Raw genomic sequence first — 13,091 nt, 5'->3', positions numbered from 1 at the left:
AATAAAGGAAAATTCTTTTGTATATATTTAGTGAAATTAATATATTAACTAAACCGTGATTTGGCTACTCAACTCTGAAATCAAAAAGTAAAAGATATAAGCATATCGAGTTGTTATGAGTAATTACATATCTACAGTTTTGGGTCACACATCCGCCATACATATTAAAAATAATCCCAACTAAATTTTTGTTACGCTGTACAAGATGTTGGTCCGTGTGGACTGATGAGATGTGCATACTTGGGCGTGATGCTGATGTTTCATTTTAAAATATGATTGACTTTAGAAGCAATTAAAATGTTAAAAAAATCTTTATTCTATACCCGACTTTAAATAATATTAGTTAATGATTCCGCCCAAATTTCTCTATCCAGAGATTTCATCTATAAATAGTCGTATTAAGTTAAGTTCGATGTTTGTTTCTTTGCATATTTCTTCAATTGATTTTTATGCAATTTTCGCTTTAATTTCGAGAATTTACTTTTCGCCCAAGCGAGTTATTTGGAAAATATGTCTACCTAAACTGGACAATAGTGAAAAGAAATTATTAATACACAAGTGACCAATAAAATATTATACTTTACTACAGTATAAATGGTTTTTAATTTTGAACCAGCGATTTGCCTGTATTTTTTTTTAATATAAAATACAGAAGCTGCTGTTGGTGAAAATTCATTAAATTTAAGTTAAGTATTTTTAAATTTGTCACGTAATATTTTTTCCCGTAAATTAAGTAAGACTTTATAAAATCAACATTATATAATATTTTGATACGGATCATGATTTTCCTTAAATAACTAGATTTTGTAACATCGAGGCAAATATAGTTTTATACTCAGTGACACCAGTTTTCATCTAAATGGCGGAGGGTGGGGGTCAACTTGCGTCATCCAGCTTGAAGTTAAGACGGTTCTATACCATTATATTTACATGGAATTAAAAACATGAGGAACCGAAATATTTTTGCGGACGAGGATGTAATTACGTAGATATTATTATCATCCGAGGACCGGGTAATAAAAGCAGTCAAAAACACTCGCCTGGAATTAAAAGGAATTTAATAGACGTAGACATTGTTTGAACGCGGCTGTTTTGGGTTTGAAGAGTTTACCGTGTTTAAAATGTGTGTAATGCTGTGAATTACGACACATACATGATATTAATATCAAAAACGTTTATATAGGTAACATACGAATGTACCTAGTATAGGCATGAATATATCGCCCACAGTATATACATACTGTACTGGATTAGCTCGGAAATTTAAAAATAAACATAATATGGATTCTAAACTATGTAATAATTAAGTGGATTGTCCATAGTAACAAATAGATTGATGTATAATCAAGTAGTACAACATTGTAAGACTGTTAGGTTTTATAATGATCTGAAAAGTCGTGTCCTGAGTTAGTGGCCATATCATTTAACGTTCAATGTTTTTAGAGATTTATCTATATATTAACTGTATCTGTTTAATTTTAACTTGTTGTTGAGATCCATGAAATTTTCCTACTTTTTTATAAAATACACCAATTGATATATACAAGACATGAAATTTGTTAATTATATTTTTCAACCTACTTACTTCAAAAGCCACATTGGCTTTCAATTGGTATATATTTTATAAATAAGTAGGAGATTTTCACATTAATCTATATTGTTTGAGTAGTTCAATTATAAAAATTTCTTTTTTAATTTTATCCAGTTATTTGCAATATCTACATCAAATTGAGTAAAATTGTTCAATGATACCACATATGCGTTGCTTTTCCAGAGGATTAAAATGTTATGACTCTGTATATATATATTAGTACCTATAGTTAACCTGCAGACTACTAATTTCGTTATATCGTGTTCACAGATCGACAAAAGTGCAACGATAAGGAGCAGTGTACATCCGTAAAGCGGCGCCATGAGGTCGGCGGGACCCACGTGAGGTCCCGCCACGCTATGGGCTCCAACATCAGCCAACACTCGGCCAAGGGACTGAAGGGCCGCCGCGCCAGATCCAGCGGAGACCTGTGCAATGGCGACAGCAAAAGTCAGACCGAATCGTCGGTTTGTGGCTCTGTGGTGGGTGACGTCATGGGGTGGAATCGGTCACTACCGAACCATCTAGACGGCAACCGACATCTGGCGGATTATAGCAGAGTCAATAATAACTACGGAGAATTTGCTACATACAACCGTAGTCATTCGAAAGGAAGAGGACTACGTTACAGGGTGTCTAAATCTGGTGAGTTAATATATGTGTTACATTTTGCATCTGCTGTGTCAAGCTCATAAAATGGACGCCAAGGTCTATCCTACCATACATTATACCTATATTAGAAATAAACAAATCTATAACAAAAATGCGATAAGAAATAACTTCAACTTTGAACATTTTTTTTTTAATATTAAAGTCCAAAAATTCACAGGTTGTACGTGCAGTAGATTATTATGTCTGTAGTGGAGTATCGTATTAGTCACCTATGTGAGAGTGTGAGTATGATGTTAAAACACCAAATAGCTGCAATGTGTGTTTAATACGCACACAAGTACAACATACTCTGTAACACTACATGAATATTTAATCGAATCTATCTACTGATTGCTATAAAATATTCACAATTTTGCTTAACTTATTTGTTATGTGAATAATACATTTTTAACTAAAACAACATCAAATATATTAAACTGTTTCTATAATAGAAAGTAAGCCATGTCGTCTCATTATATTAGGATTACCACATTTTTAACCTATCCAATATTTGAGTAAGTCGATACTTCTCAATCAGTCGCTACTTATTATTAGATCGTCCCTCATATCTCCATGTTATTACCATGAAAACAAAGAAGAAAGTAATAAAAAAGATAAGAAGCATAAAGAAATATAATAAGCTTAGTATCTTAAAATAGCAAAGTCTTAGCAGATTACAGCCACGAGTAAAACGTTATTAAGACGTATGGTCGACAACAAAAGTCTATTACCGCTCGCTCTACTAAACAAATGAATGTTAAACGAATAAACATTAACAACGTAACGTTAAATGCCGCTGTAACAGTTCAAATAATTTGGCTAATTAAGAAATTATCGTACTTTAACATTTATTGCGTGTTATTAAACTATTTTCTTTGCTCTCAGTACACGGTGTACGATAATAACTTAAGTTATAAAAGATAATAACAAAAAGTTCAACATTTATTACGGCTTACGGCTATTAACTGCAAGAAAGTGGGGCGAACGTGGCGTGGTATACGAAATTAATATCCGGATGAGATCCTTAATTTGGTATCTCTCTAAATATGTACAATGATTAATTTCCAAATGCATAAACAAGTTCCTCCTTTTAAGTTATAATTATTTTATTTAAAATTCGAACTTATCAAATAATTTTATTTTTATCATAACTTGTAAGCGTCATGGTAATTCAATTCGTATTTGTTAATTTTAAATTGTCACTGGCACATTTGCGTTCATTATTCCAAATTCAAATTAAACAGGATATCCCGACGCAGAAAGGCGAGGAGACCCGACCTCGATAATGGTATCAGGGATGGACAAAGATGTAGATTCCAAATTCAAATTACAAATAAAAAGCACTTAATGTATTTCCTCTATAATTTGCTTTTATTACATTGGTTTTTAAATTAATTAGGATTTAAAATTAATAGTACCTAAACTTATTCAGTAAAATTTAAATTTACTGAATAGTTTAGAAATAAGTTTGTATTCCTGTTGTATAATAATTCTCACGATCTCTTCACGAATGAGACCAACTGAATATATACAAATATATTCAGATGACGTTCGTATCGTTCTATTTTAGGTTAATTTAGTTATTAGTTTACATTTTATTACAATCTATGAAATGACTCAACCGTCGTGAGCCAGATTCGAACCTACGATTTTAATTTACTCGGGATAGTGATCCACAATACTATAAAGCTCGTAATTAAAAATTATTAAAATATGATCATTTTTATTAGATAGTATTTTTGACTTCTAAATTCAAATTAGTAATATACTATCGACCTTTTCGGTGAGCAGTACAATATGAACGGACATCTGCCACTTACCACTAAAATAAATACTTCTTTGATCACTCAAAATAATAAGTTCCCAAACAACTTTAAGAATCTCGATCCAAAAATAGAACGCAACGATAAGCACGAACGACAGACACGGCCGCAGGGCCGCCAGGGATAATATTGAAAATATCTTTCAACTGAAATATTATATTTTGAATGAACAGAGCTATATGAGGGTTCACGTTAGGCAGGCGGCCGGTCATAAAAAACTGAAGTCAAAACCATTCTCTCGTAATATGAATTTGAGTGAAAGAATTGATGATGAACAGAAAGTCTATTTTTAGCCATCCAATATTAGTATATTTTTCCATGATGATAAATTTTTCTCTACCGTCGCGTAATATTAGTTTGTTGGAAAGTTTAATAAAAAAAAGAGGCATGACATCTTATATATCTGGAATGGCAACACATGCGTGGTATCCCAGCTGTCACGTGATTACATATTATAAGTAATTATTTTTAAATAGGTCAAGTTTTTCTTAACTTTGTTTGGTACCAACAAAAAACCTAAAATTCAATCTTTATTATATGAGTATAGTAAACTGAAACTTAATTTTTTTGCTTCTTTTAACAATTTCAAATTAAACAGCCAACTGTGTCCCTGAATTCGGTACTGGTAAAGGGCGGGGGATAAAAACCGTAACGACATGACGTAAGACCATCGATCATTTAACCTCACCTTGGGGAAAACGTACGACTGATCGCGTACACGCCGCGAAGTCATTTGGGGTGACACATTGAAAGTCAACTTGACCACAAAGAAAAATGCACCTACATTTTTTTGTCTATAATCTCCTTTATGTGTTTTATTGGTATCGATACTTATAATATAAATGTGACAGTTTTGTTTATCTGTTTTGTTTCTTTTCACTCCTAAACTTCTTTGGATTTCTTACGATTACGAAACCAAGGGTGTATTTGGCAAAAAAAAACTTAAGAGTTTGTTCTCTATTTAGATGTGAATATATAGGGTGATGAATTTTGTAGTGTCTTATACATATGTCCAGAATACGGCCATTTGATGGGAGTCTGCATTCAGGCGAGAAATGTAATGAAGTGCCTTTTATGATGCACATGTACTGCAAATAATGAAAATTGTATTGAGAATTAATAATTTTGGATAGTAATAATTACCTTAATCAGAAAACAGACTACTGGAAATACTACTATGTAAACGACGTCGCGAGTATCCACTAGTGTGTAAATATAAGGCTGTCTCTACACCTTTAAGTTTTATTCACGTAACGTTACATAATCAAAATTTACAAATGTAAACCTTGTAAGTAAGTTATTGTAAGTTACTGCTTACAAACTAAACCGCATTTACGAAGTTTTACTCACGTAGATACTTACGTCAGGTGTAAAGACGACCTAAACAAATACGTACTCCTATATATACATACTATAGCCGTGCCCGCGGTTTCGCGGTTCCCTTGTAACTGTTAATATACATAATAATTATTGTATCATTTTCACTAAAATATTTTGTTTCTTTTAGCAGTGGAACAAGAAATTAATTAGTTCTAAGCAGTAATATTATACACAGCAAGAAATAATAATAATCTCAGGACAATTCACACAGTGCTCTCTAGACCCAAGTTAAGCTAGCCAAACCTTGTGTTATACGTACTAGATAACCAATACAAATACATGGATATATATTTTTTTGTCCAAATAAAGACATGATACAATAAATACGACATTTTGTCTGTCTGTTTGTTATGTTTTCACAACTAAACGGCTGAACGGGTATTATCGATCGTTATATAGACTTACGCTATTATTTATCTAAAAAAAAGCAGACGAAGTTGCGGGTGATAACTAGTTAGAATTTGTACTCAAAGTCTGCATTGTTGACCGCAGTCGTAGGCTATGTCAACAGAGGCGCGAAATGATGACGTCATATTGCGCCTCCCGGGAAGGTAAGGTCAAGGTCATAATGGTTGAAGGTTTAACATTGTCGGATATCTAACACTTGCCTTATTATAAACTAAGGAACATGCAGCGTGGCTCCTATTTATCTGATTAATGTTATTGGATTTCATATAAGTTATTTGAATATCCTATTAATATTGTAAACACGGATGAAATTTTCGATTATTGTGTTATTTTTTCACTCAAAACCTAGAAGTATTCGAATGCAATTTAGTCGACAGATCATATCCCGGATTAAAATCAAACATTATATGTATATACAAAATTGGGCTTGTCTGCCTTTCTGTATTGGTTTCCTTTTCATGGCTTAATAAATCTTAATAAAATTTTATATGACCATATATATACTATACAGCTAGGATGTACACACAGAAAAACAAACTATCGCATTTCTAATTATGTATTAGCATTATTCAGGCAGCGCCACAGGATTCGGTTAGTTGCATATAACTCAACAAGTTTACAGTCCACTGCAACATGTCATAACATAATACCTAATTAATTCTTCTCTAATCAGTAATGAGTTGAGTAATTGGCACTTCATGAATCTTTTCTGGTTTCCTATTAACGATTCCGCGTTACAATACAGTAACAGCTAAAAATATGTCTATATCAGTGATTACCTAGAATTATATTTATTATATTTCTTCGATAAATAAATTTCAATGTCTGAAAAACTCTTAACTCTTATCCACATCTTATATTATTCAATATTGCCCAGACTAAAAAATGTTCTTTTAAACTTTTTTCACGTTTGTTTACAATGGTACACATTAAATAAACGGGATATTTACTATAATAATATTATTTAAGGGTTCCCGATATTTCGATGCTGAATAGTCGACTGTAAGTTCACTGCTAACTACGATATATGTAACTCATAGCTTGCGTTCTTTTCTAGGAGACCAACTACGAGTTATCTAGTCCTGTGTTTACTTGCCAATTTTATGCAGTTACGATTAAACTCGGAATATATCAGTGCTAACGATAGATGACTTCAGGAAAAGAACAAAAATTAATGCTAGCTTGCATTATAAAAAAATATGTGCACCAGAATTAGAGATTTTAATAGTATAAAGTGATTAAATTAAATTGCTATTTTAGGCAGATTTCTGAAAGACCACGTATTGAATAATGTTAATTACCATTGTAAATATCCCGTTTACAGTTTACAATTTCCACAATATTACTTACTAGCATGACCAGCATGACTAGCATGACCAGGGGTTCATTTCCCACAAAGGCACAAATATTTATACGCATAATGAGTTTGATAATGTACATGCTTAATGTTGTATGTCAAACTCATTGATAAAGTAAGATTAAAACGCCCACAAATCGTAATTAAAGGCTTAACTTGATGTATGAAACAGTACTTTATCGCGTCATACGATTTAATGGTCACTGGAATAGATAACCGCGTAGGTTTAGTAGCCACTAAACTGATATTAAGCTTCGATTGTGCAAAGTTTAATTGGAAAACTAAAATACTCGCGATGTCTATCTATTATTATGTTTACATATTTGCAAGGCGATTGTTCAGTGAATGTGTTGTTGACTCGAAACATAAATCGGAGAGCTAAAACTGTGAACAAGGCTTGGGTTGAATCACGATGTAAACCAATTTAAATAATTGCTGAGTTAGTTACGACTACAACGGACTAAAGCAAACATTTGAGCTTACATTTAAATCAAGTTCTACAATAAAAATCGTTATCATACAATCTATAATTCCAACCATCTCCAAACACCAGGTATTTTCAGTTTGTTATATTTTTTTCTAAATTATAATAGCATTGGCCTTAGCTGGCTTAAAATGTAAAATCTTCTCCGGACTAAAATAGGGGCGAATATGGAGAGCACTCCAAATCAACTGAAGAACTTATGGACCTAACTTCTGCCTGATGAGTACGACATTAGTTTAAGAGCATTACTAGGGGGTCGAGCTTATGCTCAAGCTCGTGTAAGATAGACATAGAATCGTTCTTAGTTTGTTCACAACTGTTAATTGTACAATAAGTATTGAACAATTTACACATAGCGTTAAAAAAATTATTAGTAATGGAACCACATTTTACATGGGATCACGTGGACGTACCATGTTTTATTTGTATTATTGATTACCCAATATTTTGGCAGTGTTACGACCACGATGATCATATATTTCATTCAAAAGTATTGTATATTTTTTCACAATTTATTGGTTCTTAGGGCGCAATTTATCAGTACGAGTATCTAGTTGAGATTTCACTGACTTAAATACTTAATATTGTGTATAAAACTTAACAAATAATGCAATAGTAAAATTATCCAAAATTTCTTTGATTAATTAGGAGCACATAAACTGGTAACGTTTCCTCGCCCAATCCGTACCGATTTGTCTTGCTTGGCGTCTAATCAGTAAGAAATGCCTCTATTCTTTTGGGAGACGGTTGTTAATCCCAATTTGCCGTAACAATTGGAGTTCACTCGACGTTGATGTATGGGGCCGTTTGAATGAGAATTTTGTGGGATAGTGTTTCATTTTAAGAATACATAACTCTCTACTGCCTACTATTAAAAAAACCATGTAATCAGTAAAATAATAAAATAAAGAAAGCAAGCTAGTAAATCATAATTAAAAAGAGTTATAATCACTTCTGAGATTTCTCCTTAAAAACATTACACACAATACTTAACTTTGATACAATAGTTTTTCCATGAAGGTAACTAAAGTAAAGAAATAAAATCTAAAACCAAACCAACCATCATAATCAGTTAATAATTGACGATAATAGCAACAAACACAGTTGAATTGAGTAGCATTTATTTTTGTATTCATTTGTAAATAAATATAATATATGACAATGGATATATGGAACGACCTTATTTCTATTATGAAGCAAAACCTTTCCCTTCTGAAAATAGGGTAAAATATAGTTACTGATTTTTGTAGTGTAAAATTACAAAGAATTTACCTTCAAGGACCGAGGAGTTAGAAACGAATACATTATCCCCGTCGCACCTGAAATCTATAGCTTACAAGTGCTACTAATAGTTATTTAGGCCTATATATGTACGCATACTAATAAATAAGTTTGTAGATGTTTCCTTCCAATTTTATTAGAGGCCTAAATAACTATTTTTATTTATCAGTAGAACATATATTTTTGAAACATTAATTCAGTACAATAACAAGTATTCTTTTTTTTATAACTAAAACGAAGACTATTATATACAATACTTCTCTTATTAATTTTAAAATATCTCGTCGATCATTTAGTTAAGTGGAAAAGTCACATAAAGAAATACATACAAATTTACATTATACAGTTTAAAATTGACAATACAGCTTTACACTTAAGATGTTTTCCACAGGATAAAAAGGTATATACAGTTTAAAATCAACTACCAATGATCTCGATACTGTTGGAATAATATTATGTAAAATGTTCGCGCTAAGATTTTACACACAGACATTTACTCTATAGATTTATTGTTAAATTTTAATATTTTATATTTATGTACCTACTAGCTGTTCTAATCTAATGAAAAAAATATTTAGTAATCTACCTTTAGTAAAAAGACGGTGTCTGTGAATATAAATAAAGCTTGTCAATTTTACACTTACATAAATCCCAGATCAATGAGTGTTGTAATTCTTTAAGTTTCTACAAAAAGAAAACATCTCACACAGCTTCGCTATATTGCACTGACTAATTTGTAAAAACTTGCGACCTTCTACAAGATAGTGCTAACGGAAAGATTATTATCAACTCTTTTCTCACGTCGTTAATGCTTGAAAGTCGTGCTGCGTTCTGAATTTAATTATATTTTTTCGTTTGTATTGCAATACCGTGGATTTGCCATTAATACATGTAGTTACATCACTACATTAATTTTCATATTGTTTAGGAGTTTAGTGTCACAATAATTACTATACAACATGTATGGCGCTAATTTTCTGTGCTCAAAAGCATTATCGTAATAATAATTTCAGATACAAATATACAAGCATGAAAGATATAAAAAAACAGTATTGCACTACAGTAACCTAAAACAGTGAGAAAAATAAATATATAATGATAATTGTTGAAAAATTTACATCAAATGAATTTGTATTTATTAAATTCTGTTGTATAGACGAATGCATGTATCCATTGAATGTCTGTAAATTTTAATCTACCTTAACATTGATATTCATTATTGTAGAACCATAATATAATATATAACGAAGTAAGTTTTTGAAAGTTTTTGAAAACGCTGGACTAAATGTATTTATCATCATCAAACTCCATTCTGTAGACGTTAAATCGAATATCTGTCACATTTAATCACCCCTAATATTGATGTTAATTATAACAAACACTGTTATCCTCCAGAATAATATGATTAATGAGGCAATGTGAGATAAGTTAGTGGCTGCTATAGGTACAATTCATTATCAGAGCGTAGGTGAATCTCATGATAAATATTTAAACGAATCAAAAGTCATGGCCGCTTCCAAATATTCGTTTCGATAAATTTTTAAAATTCTTTATGTTCCCTTATTTTCCTCTTTCGTGCTAATGTTATTGGTTATATATATTTACATGTACGTGTATAATATTTATATATAATGGTAAGCCATTATAACCCTTATTACCCTTTATAACCCTTTCTCTTGTTTATTCAATTATATCTCAGATATTACATGAAACAAACAAGTCCATTGGAGGCCTAGTTTTATTGTTACATTCTTCATATTAACAATAATAAAAGAAATAACACTTTTTTAAACTATTGAATAAATGAATACTGTTTTTTATTTATTTTTATTATTATTTCTCTTTCTCTCCTACATTTTGAGTATTACATTACATGTCATCGACGGATCTTTGACTGAAAGAGCTAACGTATACTGTTTGTTTTCTCAACCATGAATATGTCATTTAATTTTGCGAAATACAGAGCTCGTCTCGTCTTATCTATCTGACGTTAACGTTCATAGAAATCACGATTCGTTGGAGGTGTGGGTGTTCTGAAGGACATGTAAATACAGTTACCGCTTTATATGTCCATCATGGTACTTTAATGCAAAATTAATCATTGTACCTGCTTAACTGATCGACGACTGGCTTCCTTGGACTAAAGGCGAGACAACATTATAAGCAGGTAAGAACGAGCTCTGGAGCTCACTAAATAATATTGAAATTCTGGTAAAATAATAAAATAAATGTGCTACTAAACAGACAGACAGTCTGTCCATTTATTTCGTCTTTTAGATAAAGAACTAAACCATTTTCACCAAAAGACTTCATATCTTCAGACTAAGTTAAAATAATCAATGAAATCATGTGACATTCAATGAAAGTCATGGTTTTCTATCTGAAATTTTACTCTAAAAATAAATTGCCCAACAATGGCAAGTCTAGTCTATTACAAGGTTAGTCTTAAAGGGAAACCAAGCCGCAAGTCAGTGCCAGTATTCATGTAGCTGTTGATGATTAATTTAATATCAATTGGTTTTTCCCATTTCAACTTTGTATTTTACTGAAAATGGTACAGTCATGAGTATTCTACCTGGTTTTTGACTATAGATTTAGACTATTCTTGTCAACTCTACAATCTATATAAAGACTACTTCAAAGAATTGTTGATTTCTTTAACTCTAATTCAATATTATTATAACACTTTTGTACACTACTATACATTGAGTCAGACAGAAAGGCGTCGCAAGCTATTGTCACCGTTATCACGTCCTAAGATTGGGGACGAAAAGCCTTTATTTTGTCCTCTATTGAATATACTGTTGTAAGTTGTCTCTTGTGCACTTTGTCATTAATGAGAAATAGACGTATATATACATGTAATGTCGGCCTCATAGAAAAGCAAATCGCTTTGCTTGAAAGAAATTTGAGATAGAAAATCCAAATAAGTGTTGTTCATGATCAATCAGTCCAAAGAAATCCAATGTATGGGAATGTACAATATATTCGCATCACATTACCACCATCACTCCTGTAAGTGCATAAAAAATAAAAAGAACGAGTTATTAATTTTATAGTATTATAGTCTATACTATCTCAAAATTACATACACACGCTGACAATTTAAAATAATACCCCGAGCACTTTGATAAAAAGGAAAGAAAAATAAATGAAAGCATATAACGCACAAAGCTAAAGCTTATTCATAACACATCGGATATTGGATCCAAAGAGAGGAATCGTATAATGGCGCGCCATTATTCACCTTTCGCAGGTGTAAATCAAACAAAAGACCTGGTACACACGTACTATAAGACAAATAAGCCTATATTTGTGGTTTATGTATGTTACGTTGCCAATGTTGCTAGATTAGTAGCATAACATAGTACCGTTACGGCTGGATAAACGAAATGTTCTTACAGAAAAATTCGAAGTAAAATATGCCACATTTCTGAATTATTCTGCTTTCAGCCCGTCGCAGCCGTGATACGTGGCATTTTTTAACGACATTTTTCTGTTTATGCTTTGAACGGGAGCTTTTCCGGTTTCAAAGATTTTTCGCTTTAAAGAATTATTCGCAAAGAACTTTAGTATGAAACCATTATAATCAAAATCTTAATATTTACCATACATATTATTTTGGACTATATGATGAAACTATAATTAAACCAATTAGGTAATAGGAACAGCTTTATGATTTTATAACTATGTGAAAAATAGTTCACTTTACAGATAATCTATTCTCAAGTGACATATATTAATTTCGCGTTGTATTTATATATTTTTTTTACTCAAGTACTAAAGAAGTATTGACTTCTAGGTATACTTTTTTATATATTGATACACTTATTTAAAGTATTTAGTAATTAGAATAAAATCTTTATTACCCAAATTATAACAGTCTACATAGAGTAATATTTCCCTAGCCTCCACCTCGAATGTTGTACTATTATTATTACGTAACAAATATACTCGCTGCTTTCAAGCACCTGTAGGATTTAATAACGAGAATAAAGGAAACGATTCTACATAAAATGAACATGAATAGACAGAGGGGAGAAGCAATACCTGTTCGTAATATTGTGTTTAATCGACATATACGCAACCTGAAGGTATAGTAGGTAATAAGCAAAG

At 31.5% G+C, this 13,091-nt stretch overlaps 1 protein-coding gene across 1 annotated transcript in view; it reads left to right on the top strand.

Annotated features, from left to right (window-relative positions):
• The window catches only part of LOC131849485 (uncharacterized), an 85,768-nt gene that overhangs the window by 24,812 nt on the left and 47,865 nt on the right, over window positions 1-13,091 (top strand). The window contains exon 2 of the mRNA XM_059199565.1: window positions 1,862-2,236. Coding sequence (XP_059055548.1) covers window positions 1,862-2,236 — 375 coding nt within the window. The remainder of the gene's footprint in view (window positions 1-1,861; window positions 2,237-13,091) is intronic.

This window comes from Achroia grisella, unplaced genomic scaffold (genome assembly GCF_030625045.1).
Source record: "Achroia grisella isolate CSIRO2021 unplaced genomic scaffold, CSIRO_AGI_Agris_v1 utg642, whole genome shotgun sequence".
In the NCBI taxonomy this organism is placed as follows: domain Eukaryota; kingdom Metazoa; phylum Arthropoda; class Insecta; order Lepidoptera; family Pyralidae; genus Achroia; species Achroia grisella.
This window is presented reverse-complemented; position numbering and strand designations above follow the sequence as displayed.